The 16,711-nt window shown below is 40.5% G+C and overlaps 1 protein-coding gene across 1 annotated transcript in view; it reads right to left on the bottom strand.

The window, feature by feature from the left end:
* DIP2B (disco interacting protein 2 homolog B) overlaps window positions 1–16,711 on the bottom strand; it is a gene marked incomplete at its 5' end in the record, with an annotated part of 66,609 nt that overhangs the window by 24,598 nt on the left and 25,300 nt on the right. Inside the window, 4 exons of the mRNA XM_082496381.1 lie at window positions 1,204–1,416; window positions 3,149–3,274; window positions 4,667–4,816; window positions 11,854–11,925. Of these exons, the coding sequence (XP_082352507.1) occupies window positions 1,204–1,416; window positions 3,149–3,274; window positions 4,667–4,816; window positions 11,854–11,925 (561 nt within the window). The remainder of the gene's footprint in view (window positions 1–1,203; window positions 1,417–3,148; window positions 3,275–4,666; window positions 4,817–11,853; window positions 11,926–16,711) is intronic.

Below are 16,711 nucleotides of genomic sequence, written 5' to 3'. Positions count from 1 at the left end.
TCCTATTCATTTAAATCAGGTGTTAACACAGGATGAATGTGGCATCTACATGGCAAATACAATTCCAAAGATTTTAAACTTCTATTTTGCATAAAATACTAGTTATATTAGATAGTAGTTATTCTGTAGGTAAAACGCTAGATTACCTTAATTCATTACAAAAGGTAAACGTGGGTTTCTGTGTGCTCCAATTAAAACCAGCCTCTCTGCTTCAAAGACACATTCATTACATTGACTACAGTTTATGGGCAATTTCCTCAGTTTTCCACTTCAGAAAACAACTTGAATACCAGCAAATAAACAAACAAAAATATCAGCAATAAAAAAGTTAAGTGAAACAGTTAAAACCACCAGCAATTCTATGCACTGCTTGCCCCAAACCAGTTAAGCAAAAGCAGAGAGCACACAAAAATACAGACATCTCCTAAGATGCAGTAATATCCTTAACCGCAGATAAAAAAGACAAACATACACAGAGCAAAAACAAACTGCAATTTCATACAGAAGCATCAGCAGCGAGGAGCACCTCAGAGCCTCAAAAAACTGAGCCTGGGGTATCCAGATCTGTAGATTTTGCTCCGTCTTCTCAATACCTGGATGCTCTGATTATTTCTCAGACTAGTCATGAAAGATCTGTGCTAAATCTTTACTCTGCTATAAGCATCTTTTTTTTGAGTCACATGCTCATATGTTCACATATATGGCTGGTTTTGGTTCTTTTTCCCTTTTTTTTTTTTTTTAAAAAGTCTAACACAAACAATAAACCGTTAAGGCAAAATGAGAATGTTAAAACACAGCATTTCCCCCACTCGATAGGCAAAGACACCCCTACAGTATTCATCAGGACACAGATGCCAAATGCTACTTGCATACGGTAGCTCTGTACACACAGTAGCTTCAAACAGCTGTAGACATAAGCAACACAGGATACAGAAAGTGAGTAGTGCCTGCTGAGCCTGTCGATACCATCGCCACCCCTTGGAGTCTCTTCTACTTTGACAAGCTCCTGCTCCCCACTTCCCCTTTTTCAACCAACTCAATATTCTGAAGGAAAAAAAGTCGTGCAACTCCAACGAATCCTAGCAAGTTCCATCAAAACTAACTAAACTCTTGATCCAAATTTCCCTTAAGCAATGGTCAACTCCAGCTTTATTAATACAATCTGAACTTAAAGCAATTTTTCTGTTCATACCCATCTCCTACCTATTCGAGTATTGGCAAATACATCAGCTAGTGACCCACTGGTCCCTTTGCCTTCTCCATGGGAAAGTGTAGAAGACGCTGATGAAGATGTGGATGACCCCTGAATAGATCGGTTGATCCAAGACTCAGCATTCTGTAAGCTCTGATGCAATGCAGCAGAAAGAGCAGCTTGGCGCCTTAGCGACCCCTCATCCTCGGATGCGGAAGACGTGTCTGTGTGGAAGCAGAAAAGAAAATCTAGCTGCTTAGGGAAAAGCACATTGCACTGAACATGCTCTCTTTCCAATTCACATATCAATGGCACAGGCTTGTAATATGAAGATCTTTTTTTCACAGGCTGGGTCAAACAAGGTTACGTTGGCCAAAACAGAAGTTAAAGCCGCAGACATCTCCAGTGTGAACACATTTACACCTGGTGTTTTCCCCCTGTTTAAAGCACACAAAAGATTCACCACCTCAGGTAAGTACCCTTCCCCGGGTTCTCCAACTTTATTGACTTCTCTCTCATTACTTTCCCATTCATATTCTATAATATCAGATGCTGTATTGCCTAACTTTGGTAATTCTGAAATGGAAAGCGAGGGGTCAGTATCACTGTCAAAACAGAAAATTCACAGAACAAAGCACAATGCAGGCACTGGGAAACAAATGCGCCAAGGCCACACGCAGAAAATGCTTTTGTCTGGTATTCTAAATGGGTCCCTTTCAATTGCAGAAAATAAACAAAAAATACCCACCCCAAAACAAAACAAAAAAAAAAGAGATAACTACAACAAGGAACTGCATCCTGCATTTCTCAGAGAACAGATGCCTTGTCTATCCTAAAGCTGTGACCTAATTATTTATCATGAAGATAGCACTCGTTACTTGATATCTTAAGTTGTACAGTGCTACAAAGAAACATTCAGTTAGACTTTGGCCTAAAATTTAGGTGTTCTTCAAAGCAATTGCCTGCCTATACTCTAGCTGTAAATCAAACTATTAAATCACATTCTACCCACTTGCCAAAATAGAATGCAGTCATGAGCTGAAGAAAAAGACTGATTCCAGGCACACTGTAAATGCTGACCCTTTTTTGGGTTGTACCCACAGCTCAGAATGTGCTGTAGTCCCGGACAAGTTAGTACAAAGCTGAGACCCAAGAAAACACTGGGAACACACATCAGCCCCCAGTAAAAAGGAAGAGAAAAAAGGAAGTATAAAAAAAAAAAAGGAGGTGAAAGAACAGTTAGGAGTGAAGTGGCCCAGCAGAGCTGTTTCAGAGAGATATGAATTCACAATGACATAGGAATTCATAATCTTCTGATGACTTCATCAATCCAAAGGACTGTGATGCTTCTGCACAATGAGAGACGACATAAAAGTCACTGCCAAAAATTACACATATTCATCTTTAAGCCAGTGCATATAGCTGCTTGAAAACAGAGCACTTTATTAACATCTGATGCACATGCACCATAACAGCACCACGATATCCGAGATATTTTGCCACAGCTGTTACATGGAAGGAATTAGGAAGGAAAAGTCCTGCAAGTCATGGAATCCCACAGGACCCCCTCCAAGGTCCCTGCCCAGAAATGTACAGCGCTGCAAATCCTTTTCCTGCATGTTGAGTATTAAACCTCAATAAAATCAAAACATGAATTATGCAACTGAAATAGGTGTGAGGGAAGTAAAAGAAGCCTCAGACCAGAACGCCGGCTCAGCTCTTGCCAAAGGATTCTTCTCAAGCTCCCAGAAGAGGAGTCACTTTCCCAGCCCTCACAGCAGCTCCATGAAAACAAGCAGCTGCTCAAATGCAGCGGGAGAGCTACAGGAGCAACACACTACCTACAAATGTGCTGAAGAGCTGGAATATTTTGACAACTGCAGCCTCTTGATCTGGAAACCGTTACTAATGCGTACCTTAACATCCACACAGACACACACACAGCAAGAACCTAACCTGGGGGAGTGCAGGCATCGGCTGGAGACTGAACAAACGTAGACCGTCTTTTCGTTGGCATAGGCAGGGCCATCTTCTGTTCTTTGTGTTTTGCCAGTGCTGCCTGAACCGCTTCTGTGTGGATATCTGCAAAACGGGAGTTCATGTGCTCAGTTTTGCAACAGTAGAGGCAGAAGAAAAACACACAAGGCTTACATGTGCAACTATTACTAGCCGTCTATACGTAGCCATCTTTATGCAATCCCCATTTTACAGTACCTTCCCAAACAACTACATTTTGCCATCTCATGAGTAATATTTCCTTTTTTTTTTTTTTTTAAACAGGGAAACTAACTGGAGTTTCTAAAGTTAGCAAGTTATACAGCAGGGCCAAGTTTTTTAGTCTGGAATTTTCTGGATTAGTCATTATACTCTTGTGTCTCCAGCAACTTTTTAAAAAACCCAACATCATCAGATTGTTCCCCTCAACCAAAGATTATTCTAAAATATGCTTGCACGCAATTTAAAATATGCACATAAGCTAACAGTGTATACAGCCTCAAGTGCAACTCTTGTCTATAAACTGACAAATTCTGAGCCAGTTGTCTGATTTCAGTAAAACCTTATGTTCAAAAACCTGAGGGGATGCAGATTTCATGTAAATCTTGAAAGTTACTAACTGCGGCTGTAAATACATGCTGATTAGTAAATGAAACAGGCTAAGACATGAGGCTTCCATCCCTCTGCAAACATCCAGAACTCTTTAAAGGAAGACACGTCACTGGTGATGAGAAGACAACTTATTAAAAAACTGCTACAACAACGGAGGGCTCATCTACATGAATTTCTCAGACTACTGTATTTTAATTATACTTTTTCCAAAAACCAGAAAACTAGGCTCTTCTAATGCTTTACAAAATGATGGTATATGATAGCATTGTTACTGGAGAAGGTATATTTGATGCACTTTATTTGCGCTTGTTGAGAAGAAAACCTAAATCTTGTTAAAGCAAAGTCAAAAACAAAACCAGGTGGAAAGAAAAAATAGGTTCTGCCACCTTCTCCTTTCCTTAAGCGGAGAAGGAAATCAGCAGGGTGCCAGTCAGCCATTTCTGCTGCTCTTCAGCAGTACTTTAAGCACAGAGAGAGAGACAAAGGTAGGTCTCATTCTCCAAGCTGCCAGAGCAGACACGCACAGCAATCACCTATTCCAGGAACAAATTATTACCTGTCACTCCACTGAATCTGGTTACCTACAGACATGGTTAAAATAGGCTTTCCATGCTGTGAATGACACGCATTGAATAGTTGCATTCAAGCCAGAAAATCAAGGTGGCAAAAAGTTATTTGCTTTTTTTCTACTTAGCTTTTTTTTTTATTCAGCAGCTGCAGTCCTACAAGTCTGATGTTTCTTTATACAGAACCACTAAGGTAGGACTTTCCACCAGTGGATGAATCATAAAATTGACTCCTTGAGATGACACAGTATGTTCTTCCTCATTAACAGGAATCCCAAGTGAACTCTTGCCCTGCCCTTACCAGATCGATAGCGTTCATCTCTGGCTCCCCCTGAGCGAGCTCGGTGGAATTTGGATGAGGATGATGATGACGATGATGATGCTGAGGCTGGAGTTGCAGATGGAACGGGCATCTGAGTTCTGGCTTCCTTCTGTAATGCTGGATCAACCCCTGGAAAACAGACCACAATTCTCTGAGAGCAGGAAATAAAAGTAACCTTTTTTGACCACATTTTTCTCTTTTTACCATATAATTACAGGATTTCCTTTTTTTTTTGTTTGTAGTGAAGTGGATCTAATTAGTCTATTAATACATGTGTCCAATCATACCCCAGCCAGTTAAGATATACCTGTCCCTTCTTTGACCTTACTCTTAAGAATTTTTTCCAGCTTTTTTCTTTTTACAGGGTTGTTAGCCACTTGAAGAGACTATTTACAGCAAATCTGAAGCAGGTGACATAATACATAATTTAAGTAACCTATCCTATCAGTGATAAAGGGAGATGAAGTCACCTTTAAAGAATTAATTATAAAATGCAAAAGCAAAGGTGGTAAGATTCAGATAAATCTTGGTAGGTGAAACACTAGATAAGGCAGGTAAATCCTACACTTCCACACACTTAATAGGGCCATTTGCAATGAACTTCAATGTTTTGCAATTTAGTATCGGTATGGTTTGCTCCCTATTTTGTCCTGTTTCCAATAGGAACAGGACTGCACCATACTCATTGCATTAAGACGGAAGAGAATTAGCAGCTTAACTTGTGGTAAATTGCTTTTAGAGATCATAGTCCTTTACACCAGCCTCCTTGCAGACGTCACTGCTATGGGCACAATGAGTAAAGGGGTTTGACTGATACAACACATCGTTATTCCAAATTAAGTTTGAGTTCTGAAGAAGAGCAAACCCATGGAAAAATACATTGAGAAGCTGGGTTAGTCACTCAGTGTTCTCCTGAACGGAGCGCATTATTGACAGGAAAACCAGAAATATACCAGTGGCAAGAGCCTTTGCTGTTCACAGCAATTACAAAACCAGAGAGACCTCTAATTGTCCACGTTCCGGCTCCTTTCAGCGTGTCAAGAAGCGAGTGCCTTTATCATCCTGGGAGAGTTTATTTTTCCCGTGAATACAGGGAGCTAAACAGATAATCTGATAAGAAATTATCATTTTATATAATTCAGCAAGGGACACTAGGAATCGTTGCTACTGGAGTTTCAACTCTAAAATGAATTGTGCATTACTGGGAACTTCTTAAAAACTAAAGGTCATATAGCTGTAACCACCTTCAGGTTGTCACCTGGAGTCATGCAAAAAGAAGAGCAATTGTGTCATCTAAATATGCGCCGCTTATGAATTCTCACAAACTACCAAAGGATTAGAGAAATGAAGAGGAAACCACAAATCCTGGAGTCCAATTCCAGTTATACCACTTTCTTAGTGTGTGGTTTTAGGTAAACAACTTAAGGCAAGCGCCTCAAGCTCAGGGAACTCACAATACCAGCAAATCACACCTAACTAGTTACAGAAATCTTCAACCACCTCCTCTACCTTCCAACATTCTAAAGAGCAGAATATTAATTCAGTCTTACAGCAAACTAACTATCCATTTAGCCCAGCATTATATGTTTTGGAAAAAAATTCAAGACTATGGGGGCAACGCGCTTCTGGAAGAAGTTCTCTCTTAACCTCTCACTTTACTATTTGGCCTGGGAACCTTTTCAAAACTTTTCACCTCTTACGTAAATTTTTAGTAGTTCCATTTGCAATATCAACATTCAATGGAGGCAAGCTACCGAGCTTATGTATTAATGATTCTTTAAACCAAAAGACTAAAAAAAAAAAAAAAAAAAAATCTAAAAACAATCAGAACCTTTCTTTCTAGTTAAAAAGAAGATACCCTACTGGCCAGAAATTCTCAAACCATATTAGACGGACAAACAACTATTCCCCATTTTCACTGGCATTTTTTGGGTATCATAACAGATTACACAGATTTCTGTATTCGCTTATCAAAACATAACTATCATCTGTACAAAGATGCCAGCAGCACAAAAAGTAGAATGGAAAAGGAAGAGACTTCCACGGTTTAGGTGCAGGACCTGCTAATCAGAAGACCTGGACTTCAGAGCAAGATTTTCAATTCAAAATCTCAGTTTACCCCCATCCAAAAGAATCAGTGTTTGTGTCCCCTTCCTGTCATTCTGGAACACATTTCATGGATAACTAGTTTAACATCTTTGTAGCATATATTTGCCTTCATGAAAAATGAGCGTGCTTTATTTCGATGCAAAGACAAGACAGCTTCACAGACTGAGAAGCGTAATGCCTTCTGATCATTTGAGTATTTACAAATTCAAGTACCCACTAGATGTCAGCAGCAGATTTAACACTATTTTAAATGAATTATTACATTCATATTCAGTTCTCTTATAAGTCTTGCAAAAGCATCTCATCTGCTCTGCGGGGCATCACAAGGCAAACATGACATTCCATTTACAAAGGGATCAAATGTGTCTGTAAGTGACATAACACACCAAGAGCAAGCTCTTTGTTTAAATATTTTGCTATGACATAATAAGATGTTACAGTAGCCTAACAAAGCATTCAAGCGCAGATGAGGGAAAAAGGGTATAGCTAGAGTAAATCACAAATGGTTATACAACAAAGCAACATAAGTGAGTTAAGCCCGGCAGGTGACAGGTGACTTGTTTAGCATTCCCTTTATAATAATTCTGCTACAGCTGCAATTTCTGCTGGCAGGATCCAAATCTACAGAGATATGAAAAACAAATTATTTTAGATTTGCTTTTGAAGGATGCTATGGATTTTTAAATTGTCCTTAGTTTTTAAGCAGAATTGACTGCTTTGTGATCCCTGTGTTTCGTTGAAGGAAGAGGTTTAATTATTTAAAGATTCAGAATTTTTTTTTTCATAAAAATATCTTTAGATTAAAAGAACCATTATAAGCATCGCATATGATCACCAAGGACAAATGTTTAAGTTAATAACAAGGGCAGTAAGTGCTAGGTTCATCTGAGAGAAGAGAAGCAGCACACAAACCTGTTATTTTGCTGTTTTGCATACAGAATTGAACAGAAGTGCTAGTGTCGGACTGGCTATTCCTCGTGATGAGGTGATTTTTTCAAGCTACATGCCTGTAGAAACCATGTAAATAACAGACTCAAGTATCTAGGGTCTCCAAGTCAGCCTGAACAGCACTTCCAGACCAGAGGGGACAGCCTCGCTCAGCAGCAGGCACTGCTGCACAGCCTTCAAGTGATTGCTGCTGTCTTCCAGCCCTGAGAACTCCCCAGATTTAGGAGATGCAGACTTCTGCAGGAATTACTAGCATCTCAATTCTGCCTTGCACAAGACATGAAGGAAGAATTCATGTGCTCCATTGATTTAGTCTTGGGTATTATTTCAAAGATGGAGAAATTTGTTTCCTAGAGTAAAGCTTTATTTGAAATTGTGATACCCCCAAGACTGAATAAGGAAGAAAATAATGCCCCATTTGTGGTAGCTGCCAGTCAGATCTTGTAAATGGGTGAAACTCTCTAAACAACACTAAGCTGCAGCGCGTGTGCATGATTTACAGGTTTAGACAAAGCCGTTTTATCACTGGTTACTATTCCACACTCACTCCCATTTGAAATAACATGATGCTGAAAGACAAGGGAGAAAGGGGAAGGAAAAAAAAAAAAAAAAAAAAAGAGGCAAAACTTTAAAGTAGAGTTCTGCTGGCTTATTGGCAGTCTCCAACACACAGGGTGGCAGGAAGCACTCTTCCGAGACAGGAAATACACAACAGCCCCCTCGGGAAGCAAAGAAGAAATGCTCCTTTTCCAAAGTGCTGTGATTTCAAAGAAATGAAACACTCAACTATCAGAATCTGTGATGTTGTCACTTTGTGCTATCCATGAATAACATGAAGCAGAAAAAAAAACCAACAAAACATACGTTAACAGCTAAAATTCACAGACCAATTACATTAGATTCAAATGTTATCAATCTCAACAGGTTTGCAAGCATATTTACTCCTGTTTCCCAACACCTCTCCCTGAGGAAACACGGTATCATATTCATCTTACCTTTCCAATAAAAACGGTAAATACTCCAATGTTCTCTTTGCTTGTTTAAACTTTTTAATTTTTTTTTTATCATCATGAGAATAGAAAACAGGAGCAAGAGCACTCTAGCAGTTACATAAAAAGGTTCTGACAGTGAATCAGTGCTTAATGAATATAATTTCCTTTACACATTAGCAGAGGAACTGAATGCATTATCTTAAATAGCAAGAAAACGTACTCTGCCAACAGTCTGTGTGCAAGGGCTGCTAATTTTGGCAGAAGACATTCCTGCTCCTGCATTGTTTGAGCTAAAAAGTTGTAAATGCCTTCCCAGATTTGCAGCAACTAATATGGATAGGAGCTCTTTCCCTAGGCAGAAGTTGGCCCGCAGTCTGCAGCAAAAACTAGTTTCAAGAGGCGGCGAGTTACTATACTGCCTCTTCGTAGCAGAGCAGTTCATCTGTCCATCCAAAGAAGCATTTTGCAAAATAGCAAAAATCAGCATTGTATTGCATTGTTTAAAATCGGCACAAAAGTATTCGATCTGCACAAATGACACTGAGGATGACTTGAAAACGTCGGTGTTATTCCAACAAAAGCAACACCTCAAAGTGCCGAGACCCCGGCCTGTCCCAGAAGGCAACTATGGTTTGGCTACAGTCAAACATGTTCCAAAGACAGTACGGACAAGAGGCCGGCAGGACAGCCTGCCTTTACTGGCACAGGTGGCTGGTCAGTAGTGAAACAGGACAGAAACGTGCCTGTTTTGGTCCAGGCAACAGTAAAATCAGCAGCATTTCTCAACCCGCACAGCCTGGGACACTGCTTCAAAGCCTTTCTGTGCAGCAGCCAGCACTTCACAGAGCAGCAACAACTCTGGGATCACAGCCCCATCGCCTCAGTAAGCTCCATTTACAAAAATGGATGTTGCACCAGGAAAACATGTATCTTTAGGTAATTAACATTGTTGCCTTAACTCTAAAGTAATGAGGCAAGCTCCCAGAGGCAATGGGAATGGAGCACAGATTTAGCAATAAGAATCTCCCAAGTTATAATGCTGACATGCCCTGACATGTCACCATACCTACCTTCATCTCATTTCACATCGATGAAACGGAGACAATACATTGGCTAACATCAGGAAGGCTCTTTGAGAAATGTAATGCACTAAATGCCAGGAGTAATTTTTTTTTGGTTGTGGACTAAATTAATGTTCTGCTCATTAAAAAAGCTGACCTGATTCCGAATCCCTCATGCATGACTTCAGCAGTATTTTTACAACAGGAGATTCCCAGATATAGGGGCAGCTGGATATAAGATATATGAAAAGCTGGCAGGCTGAGCCGGAACGGCAGTCAAAATGCTATCTTAATTGGTGACCTCCTATCAGCCTGTGTCTCTTCCCGAGCTTTGGCTCATTCTGCAGCCTTGAAAAGCATGACAATTAAAATAGCAGGGCCACAGACAGTCTTGCCAAACACTTTTTTTTTTCCTCCTAATTAAACAATATTTTCTGAAACAAACCAAACATGCGTGCAAAGGCATGAGGGGCACAAGATCATGTTGTCAGATGAAAAGCAGCTTGTAGAGCTTCAGCCTCCACTGGACTCCAGGACAAAAGCAAGTCTGCCAAGAAGGATACGAAAGGAGCCCACATTTCCTTCTAAGACTCAAGATCTTTGCTGGTATATACACACATTGGACTGAGCAACTGTAAAACTTGCTCAACAAATATTTACTTATAAAGGCCATGAAGAGGGATGAGTCATGTGTATTACTTTTTGGTTTCTTTAAATAACAAAAACAGATTTGATGCAAAGGTAGCAACCTAATTGTCAAGGATTCCTATCACACCCTGGTTTAGGGACGCAGTCCTCAGGACTCAAGAGACCTGTTTGTAACAAAATCTCAAATTTGAAGGCTAAAACCCAATTTCTGCTTGCCTTGCTACCTTTAGTACATTAGCTCAGCCAGAATACACTACTCTCTTGCGTATAAAGCACCCACTACAGCAATACGGCTCAGACGCAGGAACAGGCACCAGCTTTTGTTGAATACACAAACAAACCAAAGTTGAGAAACAACCAGGATGGGTGAGAGCAGGAACGCAACCACCAAGGGTTTTGGAGTGGCAGAGTCTAGAAGCTGCCACGTGAGAGTGGCAGAGTCCTTTAATACTCCTCAAGCAATTGCCTGAAGTGAACTGCTGTAATTTCAGCAGAAAAGCCCCTGTGCGATCTTACCCCAACGGGTGCAGTGCTGATGCTCAATAAGTGCACTTTTAGCCTTTGCTTTTATTGTAATTTTTTTGGCAGTAGTTCAGTCTCAGTAAGTGACAGTAAATCCAGTCATGACTGCCTGTCATACCCATTCACTCCCCAAACTGCTCAGAGCCTGACATATTATTTTTTAATGGTTAAGCATCTCAGCATATCAGTAGTGCAATTATTTTGGGTAAGCATCCCCATAATAATTATGAGGCATACTTTCAGCCATGTCCTTCAGTTTACAATTATATATAATTATCCTACATACAATCAGCTCTACTGCTAAGGATCTTTGAACCAACAGAAACAGATGTAAACGAAGTACATGAATTCAGCTACTCTGGTAAAATAAACCATCAAATTATGAAAATTGTAATGTTTCTCCAACAAGGAATTAAGATGGCTGAACGAAGGACACAGTACAGACCAACTCTGCAGTTAAGCCATTTTTAAGGTTTCAAGAATGATTCTTGAGGACCTCACACTTCACGACTGATTCAAAGCCCTTGAGCTCTCAGCTGACAAGGGAGCAGGATGTGATTTATGCATATGGGAGATAAAGACAGGGCATAGGAAGTGTCGAAATACACAGCACTCTATAGAGACCCACCAAACAGCTCTGGAACTACCAGGATTCCCTGGAGCTTAATATGAACAAGCAAACTAGAGGCAAAATACTGCCCGTGACTTTATGGCATCTGTGCAGCCTCCACAGTGTAATCATTAGCTAGCTAAGGAAACACATATGAAACAGAATAGTTCAGAGTTGGCAAGTGAAATCTCAGCACTCCACTCCACAGCCGTTCCACAGATCCCATTAGTGTCAAGGCTATGCAAAATTCTCATGGGAGCTGAAACAAGCACCTACCTTGGGTTGGTGGAAGATACGGAGCCAGAAGCTTTGCTCTCTTCTTCTCATACCCCTTTTGTGTGATGTCCCCTAAAATCAAGGAAAGAAAACTCATTTAATCATGTCCTCATTTTTCAGTTTGAGTTCTGTTTGCTTTTCTTTCCAGCGACATGAATGTTCCACCTGAACACAGCAAGGCACATGCTGAAGAAAATCTGAAACCAAATATATGTGAGTACAGTATGATTTCAAAGCCTCCAAATTACAGAACTACTGTAGTTTCCCTTGGGATCAGAGACATACATTATACACTATTTAAATGCAATAATTTGAATGAGAACAGCTATCTAAATGGGATATCAAAGCAATGAAAACCTAAAAAGTGAAACTTGGAGTGCATGAAAATATTCTGTAACCACAAAGCCAACCTAGGCTAAAAACATGGAATAATTCCCAAACAACAGGGCAAAGGGAAAGCGCAAATTCAGAGCCTCATCTTAAACTAATCAAATTGAGAAGAGCTTTAAGCAAATAAAGTGAGCCCACTGCAGAAGCTGTTTAGGGCACCTCTGAAAACTGAGGCAAGGATGAACCAAGCCAACTTCTAGATTACTGCCCAGCAAGCACACCCTATGAGCCAGAAAAATCAGACTTTTAATCATGTCTATTTGATATTCAGTGAAAGCAAGCTATGGGGTTGTGGTTTGTTTTTTTTAACCTAGTAGTAGCTGCAATTCCACTGTTTGCCTACTTCGTAGAAGCATACAGAAGATAGATACTTGAGCTCCATAGAAGCAAAAACCTCCAGAAGAGAATAAGTATTAGTAAACTTTTCCCTTTTCTAAAAATCTGATCTGTCTGATCCTGGAAATGTACCATCTGGCTGCTGTCTTTTGTTTTAATTTCTCACATTACATCAGAACCACAAGAAAGACTGGAACCTTGAAGGGATCAAAACAAAAAGCCCTGCAGCATTTCAAGCCTTTTCATAGCCCGACCTGCACTTGTAACCTCTTATCTCTTGGGGCTGAAAGATTGGAAGTGATCAAACACATAGCAATAAGAAAACAGAATTATTTGCTATTACTTCTCAAGCTAAAAATAAGCCTATATTTATATTACAACAAGAAACTAATGATCGCAAATGGCATGTTTTCTTTGCTCTGAGCCTGATCACGACAAGGCAACAGATGCTGAGCAGCACCGGGCACTGCATTTGCTGCCTCACAGCATCCTTCTGCCAGACACCTCCAGCCTGACCGGCAGGGCCGCAGCAGAAAAGGTGATTAAAGGGTTTAAGCTCTAAGCCTCCCAACACAACCAGCATCGCTGTGAAAACATTCCAGCTAACTGGCCATTTTGGTGCTAAACGTGATTTTGCAACACTGAAGTGCTTGGAAAGGGAATAGGCTTCGCTGCTTTGTTCTGGACAGTCGAACGTCAGTGTTGCTCAAAACACCTACGCTGAGAGTTTTGGAGCTGAAATGGGTACTTACGCTGCTTTGCGGAGGGTGTGCATTTGCACACAAAATTTTATCTCACTCCTCTAACACTATGTTTGAGTCAGGCCCCAACACGTCCAAACAAATCCAGCAGCTGAAAATTAGAATGTCCATGAAGCACTGAAATGCCAACCAAAGCATTAATTTTAATGCTTGATTGCAATACATAGCTCAGTTAAATTAATCCAGCTCACAAGAAAGGTATGCTGCCAGTGTAAGAAAAGCACACCTTCAAAAGAGAGCTATATAAAGAGCAAACACCAAAAGGGTAATGTTTTGATCGACTGCATGAGCTACAAAATCCACCAGCTTTTCTGAGATTTGCCTCTCCATTTTCAGAGGCAGTTTTAATTCCCCCTGGTTGTTCATTTGGGTAGCAAATAGACCAGGGTGACTGCCACTTCAGGAAAAACCAACCTGCACAGAAAGGGGGAGGGATTTTTCCTTATAAGCCAACCCACAGATTTGTTTGCAGCTTGTTATTTTGTGATTAATTTCTCCACAAGATTTAATTGGACTCTTGACATTGGTGGTTACACATTATATATAATGAAACATTTGCCACAGAAAATTGTTGGAATTACTAAAGAATACCAGTACATTAAACACACACACAAACAAAAACTCAATTTAAGCACTAGTAGCATCCCAGTCTCTCTAATCACTTGCTCCACACTAATATCCTACCAATAAACCAAACCTACCCTCACAGGAATGCGAGCACTGTGGTTCACAGATCTGCCTTTGGAAATTTGAAGTGAGATACTACTGAAAAACGAGAAGGTAACTCGGGCCAAAGCACTATTTGCAACCTTCACTACCACATAATTCAGATCATTTACATTATTGCTTGGGAAAAAAAAAAAAAAAAAAAAAAAAAAAAAAAAAAAAGGATTCTCTGAGCATAAGCTAATACAAAAATAAAAAGCCTAATGCTATTTGGCAAAAGCAAGAAAGTTCCAACTAGCAAAATTCCAGCAACAGAGATAAGGGTGATAAATTCCTGGGACTTCCCTGCAGCATTGTGCCTTGCCACTGCTGAATTTCCAAGCAGAGCTTTTAAAAATAAAATTAAAAACAAAAAACCAACCATTATTTTGACAGTCTCAAGCACTTGCCTAGAGGATTAGAAAGCGTAATGCTTAAATTTTTAGACTAGCCCTAGTGAAGTGGAACTAGGCAGTAGGGACTGAAAAGGTTAGAAGAAACAGACAAATTAGAGGTCTTTATTTAAGGATAGCCATCCACACAAGTTAGAAACACAATATCGTTAACTGAAACAAAGCTCCAGCAAGACACAGGGACTAAGGCTCTCATAAGAAAAGCTCGTGTGTAGGCACAGGTGACAGGTGTAAAGTCATCTCAATAAAATTATGAGCCGATTACTATAACCGCAATAGTTATGCCCAAATTGACATCTCAAGACTTGGAAGCAAGTGTCCCTTTAATATGCTGCACGAGTCAAACAAATTTATTGTATTAAGCTTTTTCTCTCTGGTCATACATAGTCCAAATTTGGTATCAATCCACTGAGACAGAAACCAAAGATTCACTAAGACAGACATTTTCTTTCACCCTATTCCTTTTCTGCTGATCTACAGGAAATGGAAACGGCTAGATCCGAACATAAATGCAGACTTCCTCACCGAATATCATAAATTACAGCAACAGGAAGAGAACCAAGACAATAGGACTGCAATCTCAAGAACCATTCACTCCTACTGCATAAACCTGGTAAATCATCGACCCCGCTTCCATAAATTCAACACTTTGTGACATTTGGCATGTTAAATTATTCCAGCTAGCTGAAAAAACAACCCAAGAACCACAACCCCTCTCTACACAGATGCAAGACACAGCAGTACAAAGGAAGCATTAGAAAAGCAAATGAGCGCTGACAATTTAGCTTTAAAATGGTGCTAGTGTTTGTTCATTCCTAGGAAAGAAATTGCAAACAAAAACACTTAGTGCTGAGACATTCTTTTGGCCCTCTCCCAGCTACAACTGTTTCTGTTCAGTTGTAGTCTATATTTATCTATATCCTAAGCCCATCCTGGTTGTGCCTCCACATGCCGAGGAGGCCCTGCTAAGGAAATGGGATTCCTCTCCAAAGCAAGCAAGGCTTCAGGTTCTTTTCAGCCAAGACCCTTTTCACCATAAACCACCCTACGATTCTTGTATGTCCTGATCTTTCCTGGTGTCTCAAAATGCAATGTCAGGATCTTTAGGGATTTGTTTGTTTTTAAAGGGTACACAAGAGCGAGCTAAGCTGCTGATAGCTGATGCAAGGCAGGAACAGGCTCTCCTTCCTTGACATCTCTACTGCAGTGACGGCAACCATCAGCTCAGGTGCACTGATGTCTTCACTTTCCACAGATAACCAGTATGTTAGAACAGACTGAAGTGTAAATACATCCCACTACAGTCCAGTTCATCAGCTCCACACACTACCATTTTCCTCATTCTGCTACCCAAACTCAGCTTTCCCATCCCAACCAACATGAAGCTCTGCTACCACCCGCACTACTCACAAAGGTTAACTCATCCCAGTGCATGAGAAGTTTTCTCGTGCAGAGCCACCAGCTCAGTCTCCCTGCTCATTCACGGAGCATTTGATGGACCAGCCCCAGCTGCACAGCAAAGGTTCTCCGGCAGGAGGCCGGCACCGTACGGCATTGCTGCAGTAACTCCTCATCTCGCTATAGATCTCCATACTGTTCCCCTCTTTCAACCCTCTCCTCCCCCCTTTTAATCTTTTCTCTCTTCTGACAGTTTTGAAAGAAGAATTTAAAGAAATCCTACTTTTCAAGACACAGCAGGTCTTGCAAATGCACAAGAGATGCCCTTATGTGGATTCTGAGTAGGAAATAACTCTGGATTCATGGTTTGCAGAAACAAGACAAGTTCAGTCAAGGAGCAACGATTTTTCCTCACTTGGAATGCCTGGACAATAATCCTGTCTGCAGACACCTCCATGATGAAATCCAAGACGCCTTGCTTGTCGGTGATTAAACAAGTGTACATTTAAGAAACAGAATTCCACAGAAAAATGCAAAAAATTGATTCTAAGATTCCTTTTCCATATGATTCTCCTAATTTCTTGAGAGGAAATTAGAATTGCTCCTCATCACACAGATCCAATCTGGCTGTTCTGACCACTGAGAGTGCAAGAGAAAAGGTGAACTGGGCAACGACAGAAGATGGAGGGGTACGGGCTTACAGAGAGCAGAGGGAAGTCCAGTGAAGTACACCTGATCAGCCTAGATGTTACACCTATATTCAAATCATGCAACAGAGAAGCCTGAAACTTCAGGAGCCTCACCGCCCTGTGACGCCAGGCTGCTTTTTAGCAATTAGAGTTGATGATCTGTTCT

Source organism: Vanellus vanellus (assembly GCF_965231255.1).
Source record: "Vanellus vanellus genome assembly, chromosome: 28".
Classification (NCBI taxonomy): Eukaryota; Metazoa; Chordata; class Aves; order Charadriiformes; family Charadriidae; genus Vanellus; species Vanellus vanellus.
The sequence above is the reverse complement of the archived record's forward strand: the minus strand, read 5'-3'. Positions and strand labels throughout refer to the sequence as shown.